Here is a 24,036-nt window from a genome sequence, read left to right as displayed (position 1 = left end):
GAAAGTTTTCAATGAATTTTTAGCCTTTGTGCGTCGTTTTTCAATAATTATAGTCTTCTCTTCATCGCTCTAACCATTTGCCGTTTAATTTCAACTGGAAAATTTTCATCAAATAATGCAAGAGTTAGCCAGCTCTTCACTTAAGTACTAAAGATGATCAAATTGTTTTCGAGTAGCAGCTAATGAGACAAATGAATTCCGTTTTTTGTTTACAATTAATTTTTGTAATAATTCTAGATCTTGATTTGGAGCAATAATTGCAGAAGTTGTTATAAACCAAGCTTTCATGTAACATAAAAGAACACAAATACAAATTTCTCGTAGATTTTTCGTTTCCTGAGCTGTTAATCGAAATTCACCTCTAAACAAGAATATTTTTAAACTGTAAATAGCTTCAGCCATCCATGTTTTATGGTGCATAGCACCAGGACGTTTGAAATTAATTTTCTGATTTAGAGTATCATCGAGAAGTATTAAGGATAATACCAAGAGTTCCTTAAAATCATCCCGTGCATGAAAAATCTAATAATATATAAATAATAAATTGTAATAACGATTTTTATAACGTCTCAATTACATTTACGAAAGTTTTTACCTGTAACTTGATTTATCATCACGTTATATAATATAATCTATACTTCAAAATTTTCATAGAATAATGAATTGACCATTTTTCGAAACTTTCAAATATTGAATTTATTTAATTCGAGTCATAATTTTTTTACAGTGAATGAAATAGAGAAGAAAAAAATTTAATAAGCGAGTATTTTGTCTTTTAACTTTAAGAAAATATTAGTGCATCAGAACTAGTTTTATAGATAAAAACAATTTTGAAGACAGTAATAAATTGATTTGTATTAGGTAAATTATTAAATCGTCAAAATTTTATACATCGATAAGTTTACGTTTGAATATCTTTAGAGCGGCTATCTCTATGATAAAAGTGTGTGACCTTTTTTGTAGAGCGTTAAATTCTCTACAGGAATATACGATGGACTTATTTATATGAGGTGCGAATGCCGAGCTACAAAAATATAAGAAAAAAACCTTTTTTCCCATGTAATTTAAATGGGAAATGAAACAGTTATATATAATTGTATTTACAAATTTTTTCTCGAGATTCTAGTTTATTCTGGACAGTTCAAGATAATTTCAAGACAATTCAAGATATTTCACTTTGCGCGCTTAAGTCTATTTGTATATGATGTTTTACAATTCTTATAATAATAATTTCTATAAATTTTTTCATCTAAAAATAATTTTTCACTCGACTCATTTACTTATCATCCATTTAAATTTGTTAGTTAATGATTCAGACATTACCTCTGCCACTTTTAGAAATTCACCGACACGATCCATCCGTATGAGAAATTTCTTATATAAATCTAATGCATCTCGACACTGTTTCTTATTCATATCAAAATACTTTTCTGTAAAAATAATTTTTAAGTCAGAATAATAGAATATTACATTTTTGATTTTTATAAAATCAAAATAATTATATTAATTAATATTGTTGAAACTTGGAATCACCTAATAAATTGATTATGCCATCATTATATCCAGCAAAGAGACGTATTAAATCTCGGAAAAGGAGCATGAATGCCATACTTATAACACCATTTGTAAGGTCATTTGCAGTGCAATCAAACTCTAAAAGACTATCTAATTGTGCTTGCAGTGCTGGAAGAGTTTTCAATAGTTTTTCTGCATTCATATTACGCAGAGTGCTATCTTCTTTTCTGTAAAATAAAAATTTAATTATACTGATAACTCATTTGTAGCAGCAGAGAATACAGTTAATTCGTTTAGGAAAAAAAGTACGCACCCTCTTTTGACTTTGCAAAAATCAAAGGCCACACTTCTGTAAGACATAGCTTTTTCATTTAAATATTTTGCATACCGCCTGATAAATGGTGACATATCATAACCTGAAAGAAATTTTTTTCATTAATGAAAAATCTAAAAAGCGGTTAATCTTGCAGGCCATAGACAGATGAAATTAAAATAGCTTATTTTACTTTGAAATAGCCGCTTTACAGGATTTCTTTTTGTTTTTATCTTAACGTTATATCATTAAAAGTTCCGTGTGAATCTGGTGAGGATTTAAGTAAATGTGTGCTTTTTCATTCAATCGAGGATCTTAAATAAAAAATAAAAGATTTAATATGAAATCTTTCTGTAAGACTTGCAAAAGTATTTTATGATATTCTAAAACACCAGATTATATTTCTGTCTAAGATTATGAATAAGCTTCTATACCAAAATACATAGTCGAATGGAAGAACAGACATATAGGGGGGTTGTGCAGTCTATTTTTATAGATCTGCGATAACAACGTCTTGTAAGAGTTATCTTGCTCACACTTATCAATATTCTATTGAAGAAAAGTTACTAGTATTTGAGACATACACTTGTGAAAGATTCAATTTTTTTGAGTTACAAATACTTAAACTCTGATAAAAACTTACCAACACGTGCACCTGCTGCTTGCAAAATACAAAAAAATTTACAAAATTAGTAAATATCAAAAGGTATACTCTGGGAACTGCTGGAAATGTATTAAAATAAACGAAAACGTTAATTCAAAAACCTTTTTATTTTTTTTTTTTTTTTTTTTTCAAATTCTCAACTCAGCAGTTGACATTTAGTAAAACACAAAATTTTTGCGATTTTACATTAAAAGATCTGGATATCAAGATTGAATCACCATATTGGTGTTACTTTAACTAGTTGATTATCTATATGCAATATTGGATGCAACCCCAATGTGTCACATGTGCAATCCTGTTGAATTTACTAAAGAACCTTGCTCTCAAGCTCACGTACTATCATTTGTAACAGTTATGTGATTAGTTTGAAATACTGAGTAGTAAATCATTGTACTAGTGACTGGATATTTTATAGAAATTATTGACAAAAGTTAATTTGTTGAAATAGATCATTTTATAAATTTTCAAGTATAAGTGAAAGTAGTTTTATCTGGGTTATATGTATAAAATTGGTACGGGTTATGAGTGTGTGCTGCAGAAGTATCTAAATCTATGTTTAGTCACTGGGTTATTATTCCTGTTGGCTGAGTGACCAGTATCAGCTTCAGACAACTCATTTACATCGGATTCGAAACGCTTCAAGCCAGCTGTATCAGTGAAGTGCCATTTCTATGGGAAAATCGGCCACAAGAAGTTTGTGTCTTGAGCTTAAGAAGAAACACGCGGAGCAAAGCAGTAACCATCGTGGCAGCAAAGGATCACCTCTCCATCGCGCACTGTGACGTATTTCAAATGCGGAGCAGCTGGTCATATTGCGCCAAACTGTACGGCTTCAGGTAGCGGCCATAGTGGTCCAGGGAACAAGGACAACGGTAGCGTCGAACGTCGTGTGAATCCGTGCACAGTTACAGCTCCTACTGGTATTCTGAATCATATTGGTGCGGCGTTTCCTTATTGTTTTAATTCAGGAGCGGGATGCTCACTAATAAAGGAATCAATTGCTCCCAAGTTTTCGGGAAGAAGAACTAATGAATTAGTAATTTTAAAGGGTACAGGAAATGTTGTAGTAAATTGTAATATGCAAATTTTATCTACTGTAATTATGGATTCGTTTACATTAGAGATTCTTTTTAGTGTTGTCCCTTGGGTATGAGATTAAAGATGGAGAACTTCGTCCAAATCCTCGTAAAATAAATTCCTTAATAATGTTACCCGCTCCTCGGACCGTTACTCAGCTTACAGTTTATTGGGCTTGTGTCTTACTTCCGACGAGTTGTCCCTAAATTTTCACAAATTATGAAACTATTATATGCACTCACCTCAGGTAAAAAATAGATTGAGTGGATTGAATCACATGAAAATGTCCGACAAAAAGTAATTCATATTTTAACCAGTGAACCCATCTTAATTTTTTTAACCCAGATTATCCCATAAAACTGCATACCGATGCTAGTTCCGATGAGTACGGAGAAGTACTCATGCATAAAGTAGATAGTAATAACAAAGTTATTGGATATTTCAGTAAAAGAACAAATCCAGTTGAGTCGAGGTATCATTCTTATGAACTCGAAACTATGGCTGTTGTTAAATCAATAAAACACTTTCAGCATTACTTGCATGGATCACCGTTTGTCATTGTGACGTATAGCAACTTTTTAGAGTCCTCTGAAAGAAGATTGACCTTAATGATAGAGTACATGGATGGTGGGCTTATTTACAGGCTTTTCAATTCAATATAGTTTATAGAGAAGGCAAACGCATGGCTCACCTGGATTTCTTCTCTTGAAATCCTTTACCTAATTTGTCAAAACAAATTAATAAAATTGAAGAGAAACGTGTAAAACTCGCGAGAATATCAGTCAATTAGCTCCTTGCCAAACAACGGCGCGATTCAGAAATTTCGGAAATAGTCACCAAATTGCAAAATGATGAGCTATTTGAAGATCTCTCAAAATCTTACGAAATTAAAGCCGGTACACTTTATCATATTGTACAAAGAAAAGGCGAAACCTTCCGTTTGCCGATTGTATCTAGTACCTTTCGATGATCCGTTATTTACCACGTATATGAGTCTGTGATGCACTTAGGTTGGGATAAAACACTTGATAAGATTTATGAATTTTGCTGGTTTGAGGGTATGTCCAGATATGTACGTAAATTTGTTGACAATTGTATTACTTGTTAACTCTCTAAAACCCACTCAGGTAAAATTTAAATAAGGGCCCGAGATATCATTCCCACTGCTTGCCTTGCCAAAATGTAATGCGCTTTAAAAAGGCTCAGGCTGGAATGCCCGATTGGGTAGATAACAGGGAAAAAATTTATTACCCGACTAGGCGCTTTTTTAGGTGCATGATGGGAAAAGATCTAGGAAAGCTGATCAGGTTTTTTACAATTATCCCGTCTTTTAATCCGACTAAAATATAATGCGTTTTGAAAAGACCTCGGCTGAAATATCCAAGTTGGTAAACAGACAGGGTCAATTTCGATCATCCGACGGGACGCTTATTAATTACATGATCGAAAAAGACTATGGCAACCTATTCGGTTTTTTATAATCATTTTAATTATTTGTGTGACTGGAATATGTCACGGGAAACTTTATTTCCCGTGTGCGTCCCTCTCTACGCCCAGAATTGGCAACAGATCCACACTCAGTGAGTCTCTCATTTTTATTATATTCTGTTAATTTATTGATTATATAGCATTGATCGACACAAACGTCAGTGTGTGTGCGAAAGTAAGTGACCCGCTAATGACTTTTAAACGACTAAACCCATCGGAACCTACCAAACAGTGTTCCAAAAAGTTCTTTTAAACTTAGATTTCCTATGAATTTGAACCGATTCGAGCAGTTAGAATTTGAGAAATCTCCAAAAAACTGGAAAAAAAATTTTTTTTAAAATGTGGTTTTTTTTAAATAACTTTTTAACGGCTTTATCGATCAACATAAAAAACTAATCAGCTCTTAACTTTGTAAAACCACGTCGATCACTTCTAATCCGTTAAATATCGGTTGATTCGTTCGAAAGATATCTTGAACGAAAGAAAACCGAAAAAAATGTTTTTATCGGAATTACTCCGAAATTTCTTGTTTGATCAATTCAAACTTAAAAATTATCTACGAGGCTTAAAAAACTGCCTCGAATGCCGCCAACCACGTGAAAATCGGTTGATTAACTCAGAAGTTATTGCGGTTTGAAAATCCAAAAAATAGTTTTTTATCAAACTTTTATCAGACTTGAAGAGCTCAAAAGCATATAAAGCCTATCTCCTTGAGCTCGGAGAGCTCAAAATAATACATAAATTGTATTTTTAAGCTCAAAGAGCTCAAAAACGTCATAAGGGCTATTTTAAGCGCCTAGGTATGGAATTAACAGGAAGTTGCAGGAATGGCTTTCAGGGTCAACTTTTTTCTAATTTTTTTTTTTAATATTACAATTGTGACAGACATTATAAATTATTTATCTTTGCTGTTTGATTTGCTGATATTTCTTAATATATAATATATATTTTATATTATTATATATTATTTTTTCGCTCTATTTTTCGTAATCTATTTTATTTTCTTTCCTCACGGATACCTGCGCATTGGTCCTGAACATAAAGGATTTATCATTTGCATGATAGTAAAAAATAACTAGCGCTTAAACTTGCACTAACACGGCCTGAGTTGTAGCTACGGTGTTGCTTAGAAGGTTGAGAGCACCTACAAAGTCCTCTATTTGTATTTATAATTCATTTTGGGTGACCTGAACAAAGTTCTAGTTTGCTCGACGTCTCCACCGTCGAATTGTGAAATAGTTTATCTTTGTTAAAACCTCAACTGTTATTGTGACTAGAATGGCTGCGTTTTGAGAAGAATCTATCCGCGGAATCTTAATTATCACAATAATTTTTGCAAAAACTGTGACCTTGAATGTTTAAGGAGATTTCTTTATTTTTATTATTTTAAAAATATTTTTTTGGGGATGGCTAGTTTTTTTTTGTCAATATAGGGTTAGAGCACAAGTCCTCAGTCCCGAACTAGTAGCCAGCTAATTGTGTTAAATGTTATCTATGCATACTTCTTGCTAATGTTGAAATATAGAAGCGGCTGGCTACTAATGAGATTTCCATTCTATCCGAGGATATTTTATTATGCTACAATCTAATAGAGTATTGTTTTTTTTTTTATTTTTTTCTTTGTGTGATTGATGTTTTATCGATTTGAAAAATTTACAAATAACACGGGCGCTTAAGACATGCATATTTGGATGTTCCAAACTTTTTGTAATACTTTTATATCGAAAGCATAAATAGTATGTTTTGATAACAACAATATCTATAAAATAATTTTTTTTCTTACCTTGAACACCACTTTTATCTAAAAAGTTATTAAGCTGAAAAGTACTGTTACTTGAAGCTAGGTATTGCGTAAATCTCTGAAAAAAAAAAAAAAAAAATTTAATAGCCAATTAAAGTCGATTTTGCGTACACCAAGCTCGCTATATTTTAGATGTATAATATATATATTGTAAAGCGGCATGATGGCCGAGCGGACTAAGTCATTATCCCGTTAGTTCGGTCGCACATCATGCCGTGAGGCGAGGGTTCGATCCCCGACGGTTGTTAGAATAGTTTTAACACCAACCGTCGGGGGTCGCTCCGGTAGCCGAACTGTACTGGCATGGGTTTTCTCTGTGGTTTCCCCATCGCCACTATTCCAACAACCGATCGAAAGGGGTGAGGAATAGGGTAAATGCAGTACAGAAAGCACAAGTCGGTCTACAGACGCATCGAGAGTAATGAAAGATATGTGCAAAAATAATATATTGATAATATTGAAAGAGAAGTGCAAAAAAAAATGTTGATAATAAAAAAGTGGAGAATATATTGGAATATGTTGATAATAAAAAGTGTGAGGGTTGAAAGATTGTGTTGAATATAAAAAAAGCGAGTAACATACGATGATAATAGAGAGAAAAAAACTATATGTGAAGACGCTGAGACAATCAGCCTTGTAAAAGACAAAATTGGTATACAAGTAAAACTCATAATAATAATAATAATATATATATATATATATATATATATATATATATATATATATATATATATATATATATATATATATTGTAACGTTACATTTTATGTTGCGTTACAGTAGTAGTGCATTTGAGTAATATTGTGAATTTATGTTGTGTGAGTACGGTAATGTCGTAGTATTGAGGACTATCGTGAGTGTGTGTGAGTAAGTTAGTTGTCTCGAGGATATCGAGCTGCACTGCGGAAAAGTTACCGATGTAACGTGTCTCCTGTGGTCAGTTACCCACGACTGAACACAGATTCAGCCTCCTGGAGCGAGGTGATTACCGCGAAGGAGCGCCTGAAATGTCGTCGCCCCGAAGTACGGGAGTTTTGGTAGGCTCATGCGGTAGCTTGCGGTTGACAGACCTCGATTGCTGGATGTTCGAGGATAGTCGCGAGAGCTGTCTGAGCTCGCGGGAGAGCGGAATCACTGGTAGGTGTGGGACGCTAGTTGTGTGATTGTTGAAGTGAATGTGGGAGTATGCGTGTCTGAGAGTAGCGTGAAAAGGAGTCAAGCGCCTGTGGCATGAATGTAGTGGGGGTACGGTGAGAAGCAGTCTGGCTGGAGTAATCAATGAGTAAGGATTGTTTTGTGTGAAAGTCCGGCTTGGGACTGGATTAAAAAGGGGTCGTGTGGAGATCCTTGTAGAGGACGGACCTACCGTCGCTGCTAAGCAGTGTGAGATGTGTATCGTAAAAGAGAGTCGGTTGCGAGCTCTCGTTGAGTGAGCATCGTGTTGGAGAGTTGAGTTAGTCTCTCGTATCGAAGTGGGCGTGCCTTACGCGTGCTGTTACCGTAGAAGAATGGCCCGAGCCATTGTCTTTATGTCGTGTTCGTTTGGGACTGCTTCCGCGATATTTTAGATATCGATTCAGTTTATTTTTTTCGATCAAAAAGGTATATTATTAGTTCAGGAGTACTGATTAGAGTACTAGCTATTGTTTAATTCCGTTTTGTAAGGAAATTACTTCATCTGAGAGACCGAATCACGACCCTCTCTCCATAACCAGCATAACTAAGCGACACCGAGGAATTCCGTTACCGTCAAGGCCCTTCTTGGTCTTCTAGGAACATAGAAATTAAGTTATCGTATCCCGGTTGCCGATACCGGTGAAACAAAAGTCGGCTGGCGCCTGTTGGGGTTCCTGGAGGATCGAGAGATGGACGAAGTGAATTATAGTTTGCCGTGAAGATTTACCGCTAGGAAAAATCAACGTTACAATATATATATATATATATATATATATATAATCGTAGTCATTAATTTAAGTATGTTTTTAATATTACTGAAAAATAGCCGTGTGTAAAATAGAATGTTTATTAACTCTAAATTTGGAAATCAGTTGATAATGTCATTTGTAAAATAAGTCGCGAATAATAAATGATATTAATGAAATTTGCGAAATTTAAATTTCACCAATTATAAATTTAGTTATTTAAAAAATAGCGAAAAACAAAAATCTGTAGGTACGTGAATTTAGCCAATTCTTACTGAAAAAACTTAGTAAAATTAGCCGATTGTAAACTTTGTGAAATGTAAAATTAGCCGTTTCTAAATCTTTCGTAATTCTTTAACGGATCGATGGATTAAAAAACGATTTGAGGCATCTAAAAAGGACTTCCATCAATTTAGTTTTTCTGAAAATTAGAGCAGATTCGACAGACTCATTCAATAGGTATAAGAACTTTAGAAGCGACTAATTTTATATATATAAATACAACGTTACAATAAATACACTAGTCACAAAAATTAAGGGATATAAAAAAAATTCCAAATTTTTTGGTGATTTTCAGCGAGCTGTAACTCCGAGGAAAATGATCGCACAGAAAAAAAAAAAAAGCAAATTGTAGCTCCAAGTGTCTAGTTTTTAGATATGACCATGAAAATTTTTTGTCATCGTCAGGTCTGGAGAAATCCTAAGAAAACTACTGAAAAAAAATTTTTCGAAATTTTTTTTCGTCTTAAAAAAGGTCTACGGGCTTCAAAAAAATTTTTTCGATTGTTTCGTTTGAAAGCTCTTTTAGTAAATTTAATACCCTTTAATTTGACGTAATCAAAAGCCTTTACGATAATTTGCCGCGGAGTTATCTTCAATCAAAGCAAAAAGTTTTTTTGACTTTGGAAATCAATAACTCTGGAAATAATGACCGTATAGGAAATCGAAGGAGGGTTTTGAAAACTACACAATATTCTCTATAAGAAAACGTAAACCGCTTTTGAAGAAAAAATTTTTTTCGAATTGAAAACTCGGACTGAAAAAAGACAAAAATTCGCATAATTAAGGATATTTGGATAACTTGGTATAACTTTGGATAAAATGGATGAACGAAGGATATCGTTGGTAATTTTTAACTTCAAAGTGTCCCCTAAAATCCCTAAGAAATTCAAAGCGCTGCGATTTTTTGTTCATAGTGCCCAGAAGCTTCAAATTCTGTGTTTTCGCAAAAATCACCATTATGAGCAATTTTGTGATTTTTATTCATTTTTCCATTGAAAAAAATTTTTTTTTTCAAAATTCTTTATTTTTTCGATCAAAGAGATTGATTTTTCAAGAAATTTGAAAAAAAAAAAATTTCAATTTTTTTCGAAATTTTCTCAATTTTTTTCGACTGTTGTTTTACCGCCGGCATTAGCATTACTCAAAGCGTACCACGTGGAGGTTGCTCGGTCGGATTTACGCTTGTCACACACACACGTGCGCGTATGTGTGTGTGTGTGTGTGTGTGTGTGTGTGTGTGTGTGTGTGTGTGTGTGTGTGTGTGTGTGTGTGTGTGTGTGTGTGTGCGCGCGCGTCTTTGTCTGCGTGTTTGTCTGTTTGCAGCTGCCAAATGACCTCTGTACGCACGGCAGTAACTGCTCAGTACCGTGTATTGCCACCTCTGTTCCGAATCACAGCTCGTAAACGCTCTTGCATGTTGATGCATCGTCGAATATCACGTTGCGAAATTCCTTGCCAACAACGTAACAACGCTTGAGTCAACTGATGAAGATTGTGCAGTTGCGGATAGTCTCGCCGCAATCGACGCCCAAGCATGTCCCAAACATGCTCATTTGGGTTCAAATCAGGACTCATCGCTGGATGATTAAGCGTTGTTACGTTGTTGGCGCGGAGAAAAGTTCGCGTACGAACTGCGGTGTGAGGACGAGCATTATCCTGCATCAAAATGAACCGTCTTGCCCCCATGCGTGTGCGCATAGGCAGGACGTGTGGCTCCAGAATTTCGTCGACGTACCTATCGGCAGTCAACGTCCCACGAACGATGACCAACGGGGTTCTGGTATTGAAGGACACGCCTGCCCACACCATAACTGATCCACCATTGAAAGCTGTAACTGGTCTCGTAAAACCATCCCGATCTCGTTCTCCACGACGGCGCCAAACGAGAGATCGTCTATCGCTGCCATGAAGACAAAATCGAGATTCGTCAGTCCATAATACACTGGTCCACTGTCTACGACCCCAATGGTGATGATCATGAGCATAGGCCAATCGGGCTCGGCGATGTCGTGGAGTGAGCATAGGCACGCGATTTGCGCGTCTAGCGCGTAGTCCTTGCTCTCGAAAGCGATTTCGAACCGTCGATGCCGATATGTGTTGTTGGGGAGGACGTTGTCGACGATTGCGAAATTGAAGAGCGATCGTGTGGGCATGCGCAGTAGGGTTTCGACGAGCATCTCGAATGATAGCTCGATCATCACGCTCGGTAGTGATTCGTAGTCTACTTTGACCCGGACGACGATCGTAACTTTGAGTCGCGTTAAATCGGTCATAGGCCCGACTGATAACGGACTGGCTCACTCCCATAGAAGCTGCTACTTCCACCTGACTGTAGCCCTCTTGAAGGAGGGTAACAATGCGAGCCACATCTGTGGCAGCTAAATGTCGACGAGGCATATCAAAAGGTGCTTATCAAAGAAAAGCTTACATAAAATTCACGTAAGGAATTTAGGCTAAAAAGAAAACGTAAAATTCAAGTTTTGTGTGAGGAAAAGCCGAACTCCGCGGGGGTATATCAATTTGTTTTTATTGAATTTTTAAAATGAGATTTAAAACTAAGGCAGTTGTAGCGGACAGAAAAAATTGAGTTAATTTTTTTGACAATAGTGAAGCATTCTGAAGACGATAAAAAAAAAAAATAAAAAAAAATTTTTAATAAAAAAATTTAAAAAAAATTTTCGAAAAAAATTGAAAATTTTTTTTTTTTTTTTTCAAATTTCTTGAAAAATCAATCTCTTTGATCGAAAAAATAAAGAATTTTGAAAAAAAAAATTTTTTTCAATGGAAAAATGAATAAAAATCACAAAATTGCTCATAATGGTGATTTTTGCGAAAACACAGAATTTGAAGCTTCTGGGCACTATGAACAAAAAATCGCAGCGCTTTGAATTTCTTAGGGATTTTAGGGGACACTTTGAAGTTAAAAATTACCAACGATATCCTTCGTTCATCCATTTTATCCAAAGTTATACCAAGTTATCCAAATATCCTTAATTATGCGAATTTTTGTCTTTTTTCAGTCCGAGTTTTCAATTCGAAAAAAATTTTTTCTTCAAAAGCGGTTTACGTTTTCTTATAGAGAATATTGTGTAGTTTTCAAAACCCTCCTTCGATTTCCTATACGGTCATTATTTCCAGAGTTATTGATTTCCAAAGTCAAAAAAACTTTTTGCTTTGATTGAAGATAACTCCGCGGCAAATTATCGTAAAGGCTTTTGATTACGTCAAATTAAAGGGTATTAAATTTACTAAAAGAGCTTTTAAACGAAACAATCGAAAAAATTTTTTTGAAGCCCGTAGACCTTTTTAAGACGAAAAAAAATTTCGAAAAATTTTTTTTCAGTAGTTTTCTTAGGATTTCTCCAGACCTGACGATGACAAAAATTTTCATGGTCATATCTAAAAACTAGACACTTGGAGCTACAATTTGCTTTTTTTTTTTTTTCTGTGCGATCATTTTCCTCGGAGTTACAGCTCGCTGAAAATCACCAAAAAATTTGGAATTTTTTTTATATCCCTTAATTTTTGTGACTAGTGTATATATCAATATGTATATATATATTTACCTCATTTCCATAACAAAGTAAATGATGTACAGTGATGAGTGCTTTAAAAACAACTGTCCAATTGGTATTTTGTGATCGCTCAACGAGAAGATTAGCTAGCTGTGGTATTGAAACATTAGGTTCATTCGTACAATGAATCAGATCTGGAAAAAAAATGATGTCATTAATCATTAAATGTGACTGAATAATCTAAAAACTTTTATTTTTTTTTTAGCTTGAAGTTCTAAGATTTTTATAAATGTTTGTTTCAATTAATTGCGAAATTTTCAAGATCGAAAAGTTAAAAAATACACTACTGGAAAAAATTAAGGGATCAAAAAAAAATTCCAAATTTTTCGGTAGTTTTCAACAGGCCGTAACTTTGAGAGAAATGGTCGTACAGGAAATAAAAAAAAAGGAAATTGTAGCTCCAAGTGTCTAGTTTTTGGATTAGAACTTCAAAATTTTGTAGCCTCCGCGGTTTCTGAGTAATCGTAGAAAAACCAGCAACAAAAAATTCTCAAAATTTTTTTAGTTTTTTTTTTTGGTCTACGGGCGTGGAAAAAATTTTTTTAGCTTAACCACCATAAGGATCGGATACTTTGTTCATTTAGCTTTAATTTCTTTTTTAAACACCCTGATACGTCCACTCCTCGCTGAGATATCGGTCTTCAAATGGAAAAGGATCTTTTTGTCTTTGATTATCGATATCTCAGCAACCAATGATCGCACAGAAAGTTAAAGGTGGGTTTCAAGAACTTGAATGAATTCCCTTAACGACTGTCCATTGTTTTTTCGAAAAAAATTTTTTCTTTCCGTCACATGAAATTGAAAATGCAACAAAAAAGGGCTTTTAGTGGTTTTTTGGAAAATCAAGCGCTAGATCGAAAATATTGAGGAAACCACTAATGTTAAGTGTGCCTTTTACAGTTCAATATGTCCACAAAAACCCTACAAAGAATCAAATTAATCCAGCCAGCCGTTTTTTTGTTTCACTTGATCGAATTTTTGAAAAATTAAAGGATCACGTTTTTGCTCTGAAAAGCTCATAATTTTTAAAAATGAGAAAAAAATGGTTTTTTCGAGCTTTTTCCACATTTTCGTTCCAAAAGTGCTTAAATTTTCAAAAAAAAAAAAATTCAAAAAAAAATTTTCAAAAAAAAAAATTTTTTGAAAAAAATTTAAAAAAATTTTTTTGGAAAAATTTTTTTAACAAGTTAAGGAAACTCAAAAACCATCGCCCAATGATTTTTATCACCTTTCCACCGCTGCATTCCTTGATTCTACTGATCTCCTTTTAATTAAATTAATAAAAAAGTTAATACCCCCAATCGAATTTCGATTTTTTTATACGCTTTTCGGAGTTTTTTTTTCTTTTCTTTTTGTGAATCCTTAGCAAATCGCTTCATTCAACAGTTTTTTCAAAACTAATCCCTCTGCGCTAAAAAAAATTTTTTTTAATTTTTTGGTCAAAATTGAAAATTTCTGACTTTTGATTCTTAATCATGGTTAGACGACATTTATCGGAGGTGGAAGTCGCTCGGTTAGTGACTCTTATCGACGAAGGTTACACTCAACATGCAGTTGCTATCCGGATGGGTGTAAGTCAATCTGTCGTATCTCGAGCTTATACCAGATACCAAGAGACGAATCAATATCATCGTCGCCCCGGACAAGGTCGCCATCGAGTAACTAATGCCCGCGATGATCGAACAATTGTTAGAGAAGTTCGACGACAACCTTTCGTCAATGCGAATATTGTCGCTCGAAACTTCCCCAATCGCAGACAACAGCAACAACAACAGCAACAGCGACGACGGCATCAAGTGCGAAACATTTGCTCTCGAACAATCATCAACCGTCTTCGTGAAACTGGGTTACACGCACGACATCCTAATCGTGTACCCCTGTTGACAGCAAGACATCGTCGAGCTCGTTTAGCGTATGCTTACGATCATCGAAATTGGAACTTGAGGGAATGGACAAATGTTTTATTCACTGATGAGTCTCGTTTTAATCTGTATGGCAACGATCGACGTCCTCTCGTTTGGCGCCGTCGTGGAGAACGTTTTCGCTAGAACTTTGTCCGTCCAGTCGTTGCCTACGGCGGTGGATCAGTTATGGTGTGGGGCGGCGTTTCACGAAATTGGAGAACACCTTTGGTAATTGTACGCGAAAATTTGACAGCTAGACGTTACATCGACATAATTTTAAGGCCCATTGTTCTGCGCAGACGACAACATCTGAGGTCGTTCATATTGATGCAAGATAATGCACGTCCACACACAGCCAACATTACCCGGCGCTTCTTTGAGCGGCATGACATCACATTGTTGCGACACCCAGCAATGAGTCCAGATCTCAACCCCATAGAGCACGTTTGGGACATAATGGGCCGTCGGTTGCGCAGAGAGTATCCAAATTTGCAGAACTTAGCTGCTTTGGAGCGCGCGCTTCAGCACATTTGGAATACCATTCCGCAGCCTCAAATTACCGTCTGCATAAACATGGCTGAACGTTTGAGAGCCGTTATTGAAAACAGGGGTGGTAATACCCGGTATTGAACCAACAAAAACCTTCAGAGAATGAGTTTGGAGTCATTAAATACGGTGGAACTGACGAGCCACCGGGTCTCAATTCTCCTGAAATACCTCACACACACACACACACACACACACACACACACACACACACACACACACACACACACACACACACACACACACACACACACACACACACACACACACACACACACACACACACACACACACACACACACAGAGAGAGAGAGAGAGAGAGAGAGAGAGAGAGAGAGAGAGAGAGAGAGAGAGAGAGAGAGAGAGAGAGAGAGAGAGAGAGAGAGAGAGAGAGAGAGAGAGAGAGAGAGAGAGAGCGTAAATCCGACCGCGCGACCTCCACATGGTACGCTTTGGATAACGCTAATGCCGGCGGTAATTGTTTTCTTAAACTTTTCAAGAGAAAAAATTTCAAAAAAATTTTTTTTTTTTTAAATTTAAGCACTTTTTGGAACGAAAATGTGGAAAAAGCTCGAAAAAACCATTTTTTCTCATTTTTAAAAATTATGAGCTTTTCAGAGCAAAAAACGTGATCCTTTAATTTTTCAAAAATTCGATCAAGTGAAACAAAAAAACGGCTGGCTGGATTAATTTGATTCTTTGTAGGGTTTTTGTGGACATATTGAACTGTAAAAGGCATACTTAACATTAGTGGTTTCCTCAATATTTTCGATCTAGCGCTTGATTTTCCAAAAACCACTAAAAGCCCTTTTTTGTTGCATTTTCAATTTCATGTGACGGAAAGAAAAAATTTTTTTCGAAAAACAATGGACAGTCGTTAAGGGGAATTCATTCAAGTTCTTGAAACCCACCTTTAACTTTCTGTGCGATCATTGGTTGCTGAGATATCGATAATCAAAGACAAAAAGATCCTTTTCCATTTGAAGACCGATATCTCAGCGAGGAGTGGACGTATCAGGGTGTTTAAAAAAAGAAATTAAAGCTAAATGAACAAAGTATCCGATCCTTATGGTGGTTAAGCTAAAAAAATTTTTCCACGCCCGTAGACCAAAAAAAAAAACTAAAAAAATTTTGAGAATTTTTTGTTGCTGGTTTTTCTACGATTACTCAGAAACCGCGGAGGCTACAAAATTTTGAAGTTCTAATCCAAAAACTAGACACTTGGAGCTACAATTTCCTTTTTTTTTATTTCCTGTACGACCATTTCTCTCAAAGTTACGGCCTGTTGAAAACTACCGAAAAATTTGGAATTTTTTTTTGATCCCTTAATTTTTTCCAGTAGTGTATATATATATATATATATATATATATATATATATATATATATATATATATATATATATATATATATATATATATATATATAAAGCTCTTCGAGCTCAAAAGTCTGATAGAGGTTTAATAAAACACAATTTTTTTAATTTTCAAACCGCAATAGCTTATCCCTTGCGACTTTAAAATCACTCTGAAATCATTCAGGATACAGCACGTAATCATACTGTTTCCAGAGTATTTTCAGAGTGTTTTCAGAGTGTTTTCAGTAAATCAGAAATATTTCTTAAATTATTCCACATTACTCCAGAGTGATTCCAGAGTGAAACCTTAATAAGTAGAAAGTAGATTCAAAGTGAATTAAAAGTAAAATCATAATGAATACGGAAGAGATAAAATCCCAGATAAAAAAAGTTATATATAATTAGATATAATTGTATATAATACCGTATATAATTATATATGAAAAATGACCCTATATAATTATTTCCATAGAAAAAAATCGTCCCGCGCGGGAATCGAACCTGGGACCTGACGCTTGAAAGACTAATTCTTTATCTGTTTACCGATGAGACCTACTTGAATATCAAGGTTTTTCACAACGACAAGTAATGCAAATCGTATACATGATCAATGCGTAATGAACAAAATTTTTTATTTTGTTTGTAAATTATTAATTATCAATATACACTGATAGAAAGATTTATTGCTTATTAATAAATTAATTTATTCGAAGACAATTATTTAATTGGTTAAATTTTAATAAATCCTCTAAATTAAAATCATGAAAGTCTTGAAGTTAATAAAAATTATTCAAGGTGTACAAATGCTTAAATATAAGATAGAAGAAACTAATCATAATGAACAAGCTCGAGAGTTACAAATTGATTCGTTGTTAGGAAATCCAATTAATTATGAAGCCCACGAAAATGATCGCTTTTTGATTATATCCGAAGGTTTTCTTGATGAGAACTTGAATATTTATTCTCGAGCAAATATTAAAAACAAATACATGTAATGGCATATAGTTATATATAAATTATATGTAATTATATGTAGTTATATGTAAATTATACATAATCTTAAAAGCGAACGTATGTAATGACATATAGTTATATATAAATTATATGAAATCATATATCGATTATATATGGTTCTATAGAATTATATATAATTTTTTTTACCCGGGATCAAACTGATCCCTATGTGAATTCCTAGTATTTTCAAAATAAAATCTTTTTAAGTCATACAAAAATTCATAACATTTAAAAATTTTTAAATAGGGAACCAAGTAATAATGTATAATACTAAATTCACCTGTTGACTTCATAATTTAATATAATAAAGATAAAAATAGACTGTTTACGAATTGAAAGTATTTTCAAATTACAAAATTTGTTATCTCTTATTTTGTAGAATGAAATGGTTGTTAATTATATAGTCGAAAAATGCTATATGAGTATCAATTTATTAACCATTTGTCGTCTAACTGTTAATATAATTAGATAAATTATGAAAACTCAATACACTACACTCGTGTTAAAGTGATCATAAATATACTAAGGACAAAATTGAGAATTATTCGAATTTACTCTGAAAAGTACTAAACCCACGTTGAAAAAATTTTCAAGACATTCTGAAAACACTCTAGTTTCATTTTGAATTCACTCTGAGATTACTCTGAATTCACTCTGAGATTACTCTGAATTCACTCTGGGATCACTATGAATTCACTGTGATTTGACTCTGGAAAAAAGGCACGAAACCACTCTGCATCTACACTGGTTTCAATATGATTTCACTCTGACTCTGAACACATAGTGATTCCAGAGTGAGGTGAAGGTTGCAAGGGAATTCTGAATTAATAAACCGATTTCCACTCGGTTGGTAGAATTCCACGCAGTTTTTTGAATTATATGATATACTTTTTAACATAAACTGATCAGACCGAAAATTTAAAAGAAATTTGAAAAATTCACTTTTTCCGAATTTTTTCGACAACGATGACTCACGAACCAATCGATCGATTTTTACGTTCTTGGCGGCGATCGAAGTGGTTTTTAAGACTCTGATGCTTATTTTCTTTCATCAGAAACGATCCAAAAAGAAATGTCGGAGGTAAGTAAAAAAAATTCTTGTTTTGTTTTCATAACTCCAGAACAAATCAACCGATTTTGATGGAACTTCCCTTGTGGAAAAATTTCTCTGAAATAACTGAAAAAAAATTTTAATAAGTACGAATAATAGTTCATAAAGTTTTTTGTTTTCTTAAAAAGTCCAAAAAAGTCTTATTAAATCAGAAAAACTCTTTATTCGACTTAGAAAGTCAGATTTTTACCGAGATTTCGGACTCTGCCAGAAGAGTTATTCAGAGTTATTAAAACTTCTTGTAGGAATCCTTGTGGAAATAATTCTCTGAAAAATCTCTTAAAAAGTCAAATTTCCCCTGCAAGTTGGGACTTTCCTAAAGGGTTATCAAAGATTTTATAAGACTTATTCAGTTTTACAGTAAAAAGAAGAGAAAGTTTCGTTTCAAAAAATTTACTGGTCAGAATTGGAGACAATTGAAAATTAAACTATTGAAAGAATTAATGCATGTTTTGTAAAGAATTTTTTTTTTTTTCAAATAATATTTTCATCACAAAAATATTTCGATGAACATATAATCGCTCATAGTTGAGCAAGTCAAAACATCAACAGCAAATAAAGTGCATTTGCTGGTGAAAACAGATACTACTCACAGAGTAAATCAAATCAATATTTAATTTGGACTATAACATATATAACTTAACTTTCTAGGTAGGAAAGAATTTTCTAACCATACGCCATCTATGAGAAACTGAAAATATTTCTTTTTTCAGTCAACTTTTTTCAGCAAGCTTGTCCAGTCGACAAGTTCAAAATGGTCTAAAATAGATACTGCTCTTAAAATTATGGGCGATAGCTCATTGGATCCGGAATGACGCCTAGAAAAATGTTCTAAAAGCGTTTATCTGACTTGCTCAACTATGAGCGATTATATGTTCATCGAAATATTTTTGTGATGAAAATATTTGAAAAAAAAAAAAAATTCTTTACAAAACATGCATTAATTCTTTTAATAGTTTAATTTTCAATTTTCTCCGATTCTGACCAGTAAATTTTTTGAAACGAAACTTTCTCTTCTTTTTACCGTAAAACTGAATAAGTCTTATAAAATCTTTGATAATTATCAAATTATTATCAAATTATAAAGAGTTTTTCTGATTTAATAAGACTTTTTCGGACTTTTTAAGAAAACAAAAAACTTTATGAACTATTATTCGTACTTATTAAAATTTTTTTTCAGTTATTTCAGAGAAATTTTTCCACAAGGGTGGTAGCAATCGTCGTGGCTTTTCAAGCTTAAGAGCAATTTGTTTTTAGAGTTGATCGGTGGAGCCGTTTAGAGGTTATCCATAAAAATAATTTTTCGAAACACACACACACACACACACACACACACACACACACACACACATATATATATATATATATATATATATATATATATATATATATATATATATATATATATATATATATATATATATATATATATATATATATATATATATATATATATATATATATATACATATACATACATACAACCACACGGACACCATCGCTGGAATAGTCAGGACAGCTTCCTGTGACCTCAAAACGTCGAGATCTGATGAAAACTCGGTTTTCACAAAACGGGGGAAACCAATAACTTTCCAAATTTTGAATAATTTTCAATTTTTTTTAGCGAGAAGTTAAAAATGGAATGGTTCAAGAATAATTACATTTAACAGCCGATCGCGCTTACTGCAAGAAACGGTACTATTCTTATTGTACTCATGGTAATAAACCTATTGCAGTTTTATGTTTTTTTTTTAAACAAATGAGAATAAAAACGCTCTGCTACGAAATAGAGAATTAAAATAGTTACTTTCGATACATATGCACAAAGCTAGAGATTTTGGCGGTTTGAAGTGACGTCACGAGTTTGAGGCTGTGGGCGCATTTTTATTAAGACCGAGTTATTTATCCGGATGAGCGTAGCGAGTCCGAATATAGTACGAAGTCTTGATGAGGATGTATCCATAGCCTCAAACGTGTGCCTTCACTTCAAGTTTGTCAAGATTCCTATCTTTGAGCATAACGTATCGAATAAAATTTTTTGTCATACCAATTACGGAAGTTGGATTTGAGATAACAGTCAAAAATATTTAATTACAATTCATTTTATTTGAAGGCACAAGAATTATATCGTACGAGATTAAATAACGACAGATCAAATGTACGTATTGACTGGGTGCACGCACATGTACTTGTCAAAAATGATTGTGTATACGTTAAACATGAAATAATGTTGAGCATTATTTTAGGTGGCGCTATCAATATACATCAACAAGCAACACACTGTTAACGAAGTAGTATAATTGCTATTGCTCCACCCATGTGCCAAACTTAGATTTTGACTACGGTTTAGACCAATTCGGACCGGTAGATTTTGAAAAATCTAAAAAAAACCACGAAAAAATTTTTTTTCAAATGTTGTGTTTTTGGAGTAACTTTTAAATGGCTTTCACGACCGATTCCAGAAACTAATCAGCTTTTAACATAAAAAAAACCACGTCGATCGCTGCCAAACCGTTCAAAATCGATTGATTCGTTCGAGAGATGTCGTGAACAAGAGAAAACCGAAAAAGTGTTTCTTCATAATGACTTCGTAATTCTTCGTTCGATCAATTGAAAATCAAAGACTTGAAAATTCAAAAAATAGTGTTTTATTAGACTGTTATCAGACTTTTTAGCTCGAAGAGCTCAAAAACGTAACAAGTGCACTTTGGAGCGCTTACGTATGGAATTAGCGGGAAATTGCAGAGATGACCTTCAGAGTCAACCGTTTTCCTAATTTTTTTTGAGAATTTCATCGTTCAAAACGGCATTTAAATCTATCTCAAAGCATTATGAAAGCCTTGCTAGAAAAAAATTTTTTTTCACTAAATTTTTGGAGAACCCCTCCCCCTTTCCCCCATTTAATCTTGTATCGGCTTTGAAAATTCTGTTTTTAAAAGTTGTCATGATCTAATTGGTTAATTTAATTCAACTTTTGGGGGAAATTTAAGTTGAGGGATTCTTTTGAAACCCTCTCCCATTTGTTTCTCTACTTCACTCATTGAAAGAATTTCTACCATCTTTGTTACACTCGTACGATAAATTAGAACTTAAAATAAAAATTTATCATTATCAAATTAAAATAAAAAAAAGCGTTCTGCTAGAAAGTAGATTTATTAATCATTTATTGAACGTCAGAATTTTTTTTTTTTTTTTTTTAGTTTTAATTTGTCTAGAAGAAATTTATGAAACTGTCATATCAGGGAATAAATTTTGAATGCTACAAGAACCGCTCATCACGATCAATTTTTTTAAAACTTATAGGAGATTTATAAACATATAAATAATTGCACACATGAAAAAGAATCTATAAAAGTTCACGTTATTTTTGAGCTTGATGCATTGGCAAATATATTTTCTCGAGCGGGTTCGCTGTCTGAGCTGAAAAATATAGATATCTATCTATTTTAAAGCTCAAACAGATCAAAAATAAATGGAAAAATAGATTCTTACATAAATTTTCATATTCAATTCCATCTTTCGATTAATCTAAAAAATAATATTTTATACACTTCAATACAGTTAAATCTGATGACTTATTTTACAAAAACATGAGTTTTTAATGGATTTGAAATTTTCAGTTTTTCTGATACTATAGTTAGTGTATTTGAATACTATGAATAAAATACGGTGAAATCTAAAAAATTTTCGAGATTTAAATCATCGTTTAATAAAAAATATTCATTGATAAATTCAAATAATATTTTAGTGGCAAATTACATTTCATCAACTTTCATCACTCAGAAATCAAGGTCGAGCACGCGCAAGAGTTAGCTTGGCTATTGAAAAATCAATATGAATTAACAAATACAGAACGACTTATAAAAATCTGAGAAAAAAGTAAAAAGACATAATAATAAGTTAATATAACTAAGAGATGGAAAATTATAAAATGAAATTAGTTTATTGAAGCTAATAGTAACTAATAATTTTTACAAAAACTGTAAGGAAATAGATATGTCATATCGAAATTCTGAAATGAAAGTTTTTCTAAATATATATAAACAGCATGGTATCAATAAACAAATTTTTAAATATTTATACTGTTTAATGATTTTAAATTCACGTAAAAAAATCGATAGCTTATGTAAATGTATTATTTTTTAGACTAGCACTAAAAATCCAGCAATTTTTTAACATTAATTAATTGAACAACTTTGGATTGAACACAGAAATAAATGAAAAATTATTTAATACATATATATATATATATATATATATATATATATATATATATATATATATATATATATATATATATATATATATATATATATGAAAGTTTAATCCGAAAATGATGTTATTGGTGAATTTAATGATTATAACTCTCAGACAACATTCATTTTCTTGAAAAATAAAATTAATTTGAAATATAATATATTTTTATGAATTGTTTGCATAATACTTATTGCGTAAACAATAAAAAAATACTATATTTTATTTTTATTTGAATAAAAAATATAATTAGATCTTTATACATCAAATCAATGCTTACAGTCTAAGTGTTTCTTTTTAGGACCTATCATTTCCTCTGTGGTAGCTTTGCAAACAGCTTTCGCAAGACCTTGGCCAGCAATACTATGTCTAGCGGCGAGTAATCTGTCGTTGATTGTTTGTCCAGCCATAGTTATTATTTTTATAGTTGTCAGTAGCCGGTTCTCGGTTACTTTTTGTCAAAAATGGCAAGAAGTTTTTGACAGCTCAATAAATATTGCGACTCTTTTAAGAACCACTATTTTTGTTAGTATTATATGTTACAGAAGTGTTAAGAATTCAATTCATCATTCACGCTTTGATAAAATGACAATTTTTAACGTCAGGACCGAAATCGATCAACACTTGCATACATCAGCACATGATAAATATTTACTAGAGCTGGATGAACGCCCCCTTTTTTGAACTCTATGAATCACCCACTAGAATCTTCTGTTGAGAATGGTATTTTTAACTATTTATGCATTCACACTAATTACTTTAAATAACAAGATTAAACAATGGCTTTCAAAACTGAGCTCGCTCGCACATGTTCACAGCTGAGCTGTACAGGCGACAGCATTATACATCTATACTGTGTAATAATAAGGACAAACAATCGTTTAGTTTTTCTCGTATGAGATGAACATGCATTGCAAAATCTAACACTTTGATACGCTCTCTAGTGATTACTCTTTACATGATCACATTGATTTAAGGGTGTCACACTTCACACTAGGCAGTTAGTTGAAAATCGACCATTCTGAGCCTCTAATTCGAAAAATGACCACCAAAACCTAATTAAACAAATTATAACACTAAAATTAAAAAAATAATCAACTTATCTATTATACATATTGACGAACATTATCGTTATTAAAAATAAAATAATTATTATTGAACTATCTATATTGTAAATAACAACAATTTTTTTTATTGTGTACAATAGTCAATTTC

The 24,036-nt window shown here is 33.0% G+C and overlaps 1 protein-coding gene across 10 annotated transcripts in view; it reads right to left on the bottom strand.

Annotated features, from left to right (window-relative positions):
* The window catches only part of Lap (phosphatidylinositol-binding clathrin assembly protein lap), a 110,526-nt gene extending 86,817 nt beyond the window's left edge, over positions 1-23,709 (bottom strand). Inside the window, exons 1-7 of one of the 10 annotated variants that reach the window (XM_074258793.1) lie at positions 23,102-23,709; positions 12,629-12,771; positions 6,841-6,916; positions 2,472-2,486; positions 1,829-1,931; positions 1,534-1,742; positions 1,324-1,430 (exon numbers count right to left, since the gene is read on the bottom strand). In XM_074258793.1, coding sequence (XP_074114894.1) covers positions 1,324-1,430; positions 1,534-1,742; positions 1,829-1,931; positions 2,472-2,486; positions 6,841-6,916; positions 12,629-12,771; positions 23,102-23,231 — 783 coding nt within the window. In that variant the 5' untranslated portion in view covers positions 23,232-23,709. Of the gene's footprint in view, positions 1-1,323; positions 1,431-1,533; positions 1,743-1,828; positions 1,932-2,471; positions 2,487-6,840; positions 6,917-8,531; positions 8,794-12,628; positions 12,772-23,101 lie in introns of those variants that run through there. The other 9 variants (XM_074258806.1, XM_074258786.1, XM_074258764.1 and 6 more) reach the window with 9 other exon arrangements.
* Positions 23,710-24,036: the final 327 nt, after the last annotated feature.

This window comes from Cotesia typhae, unplaced genomic scaffold (genome assembly GCF_013202065.1).
Source record: "Cotesia typhae breed Kobodo isofemale line unplaced genomic scaffold, CoteBio_Ctyphae contig_127, whole genome shotgun sequence".
NCBI lineage: Eukaryota > Metazoa > Arthropoda > Insecta > Hymenoptera > Braconidae > Cotesia > Cotesia typhae.
The sequence above is the reverse complement of the archived record's forward strand: the minus strand, read 5'-3'. Positions and strand labels throughout refer to the sequence as shown.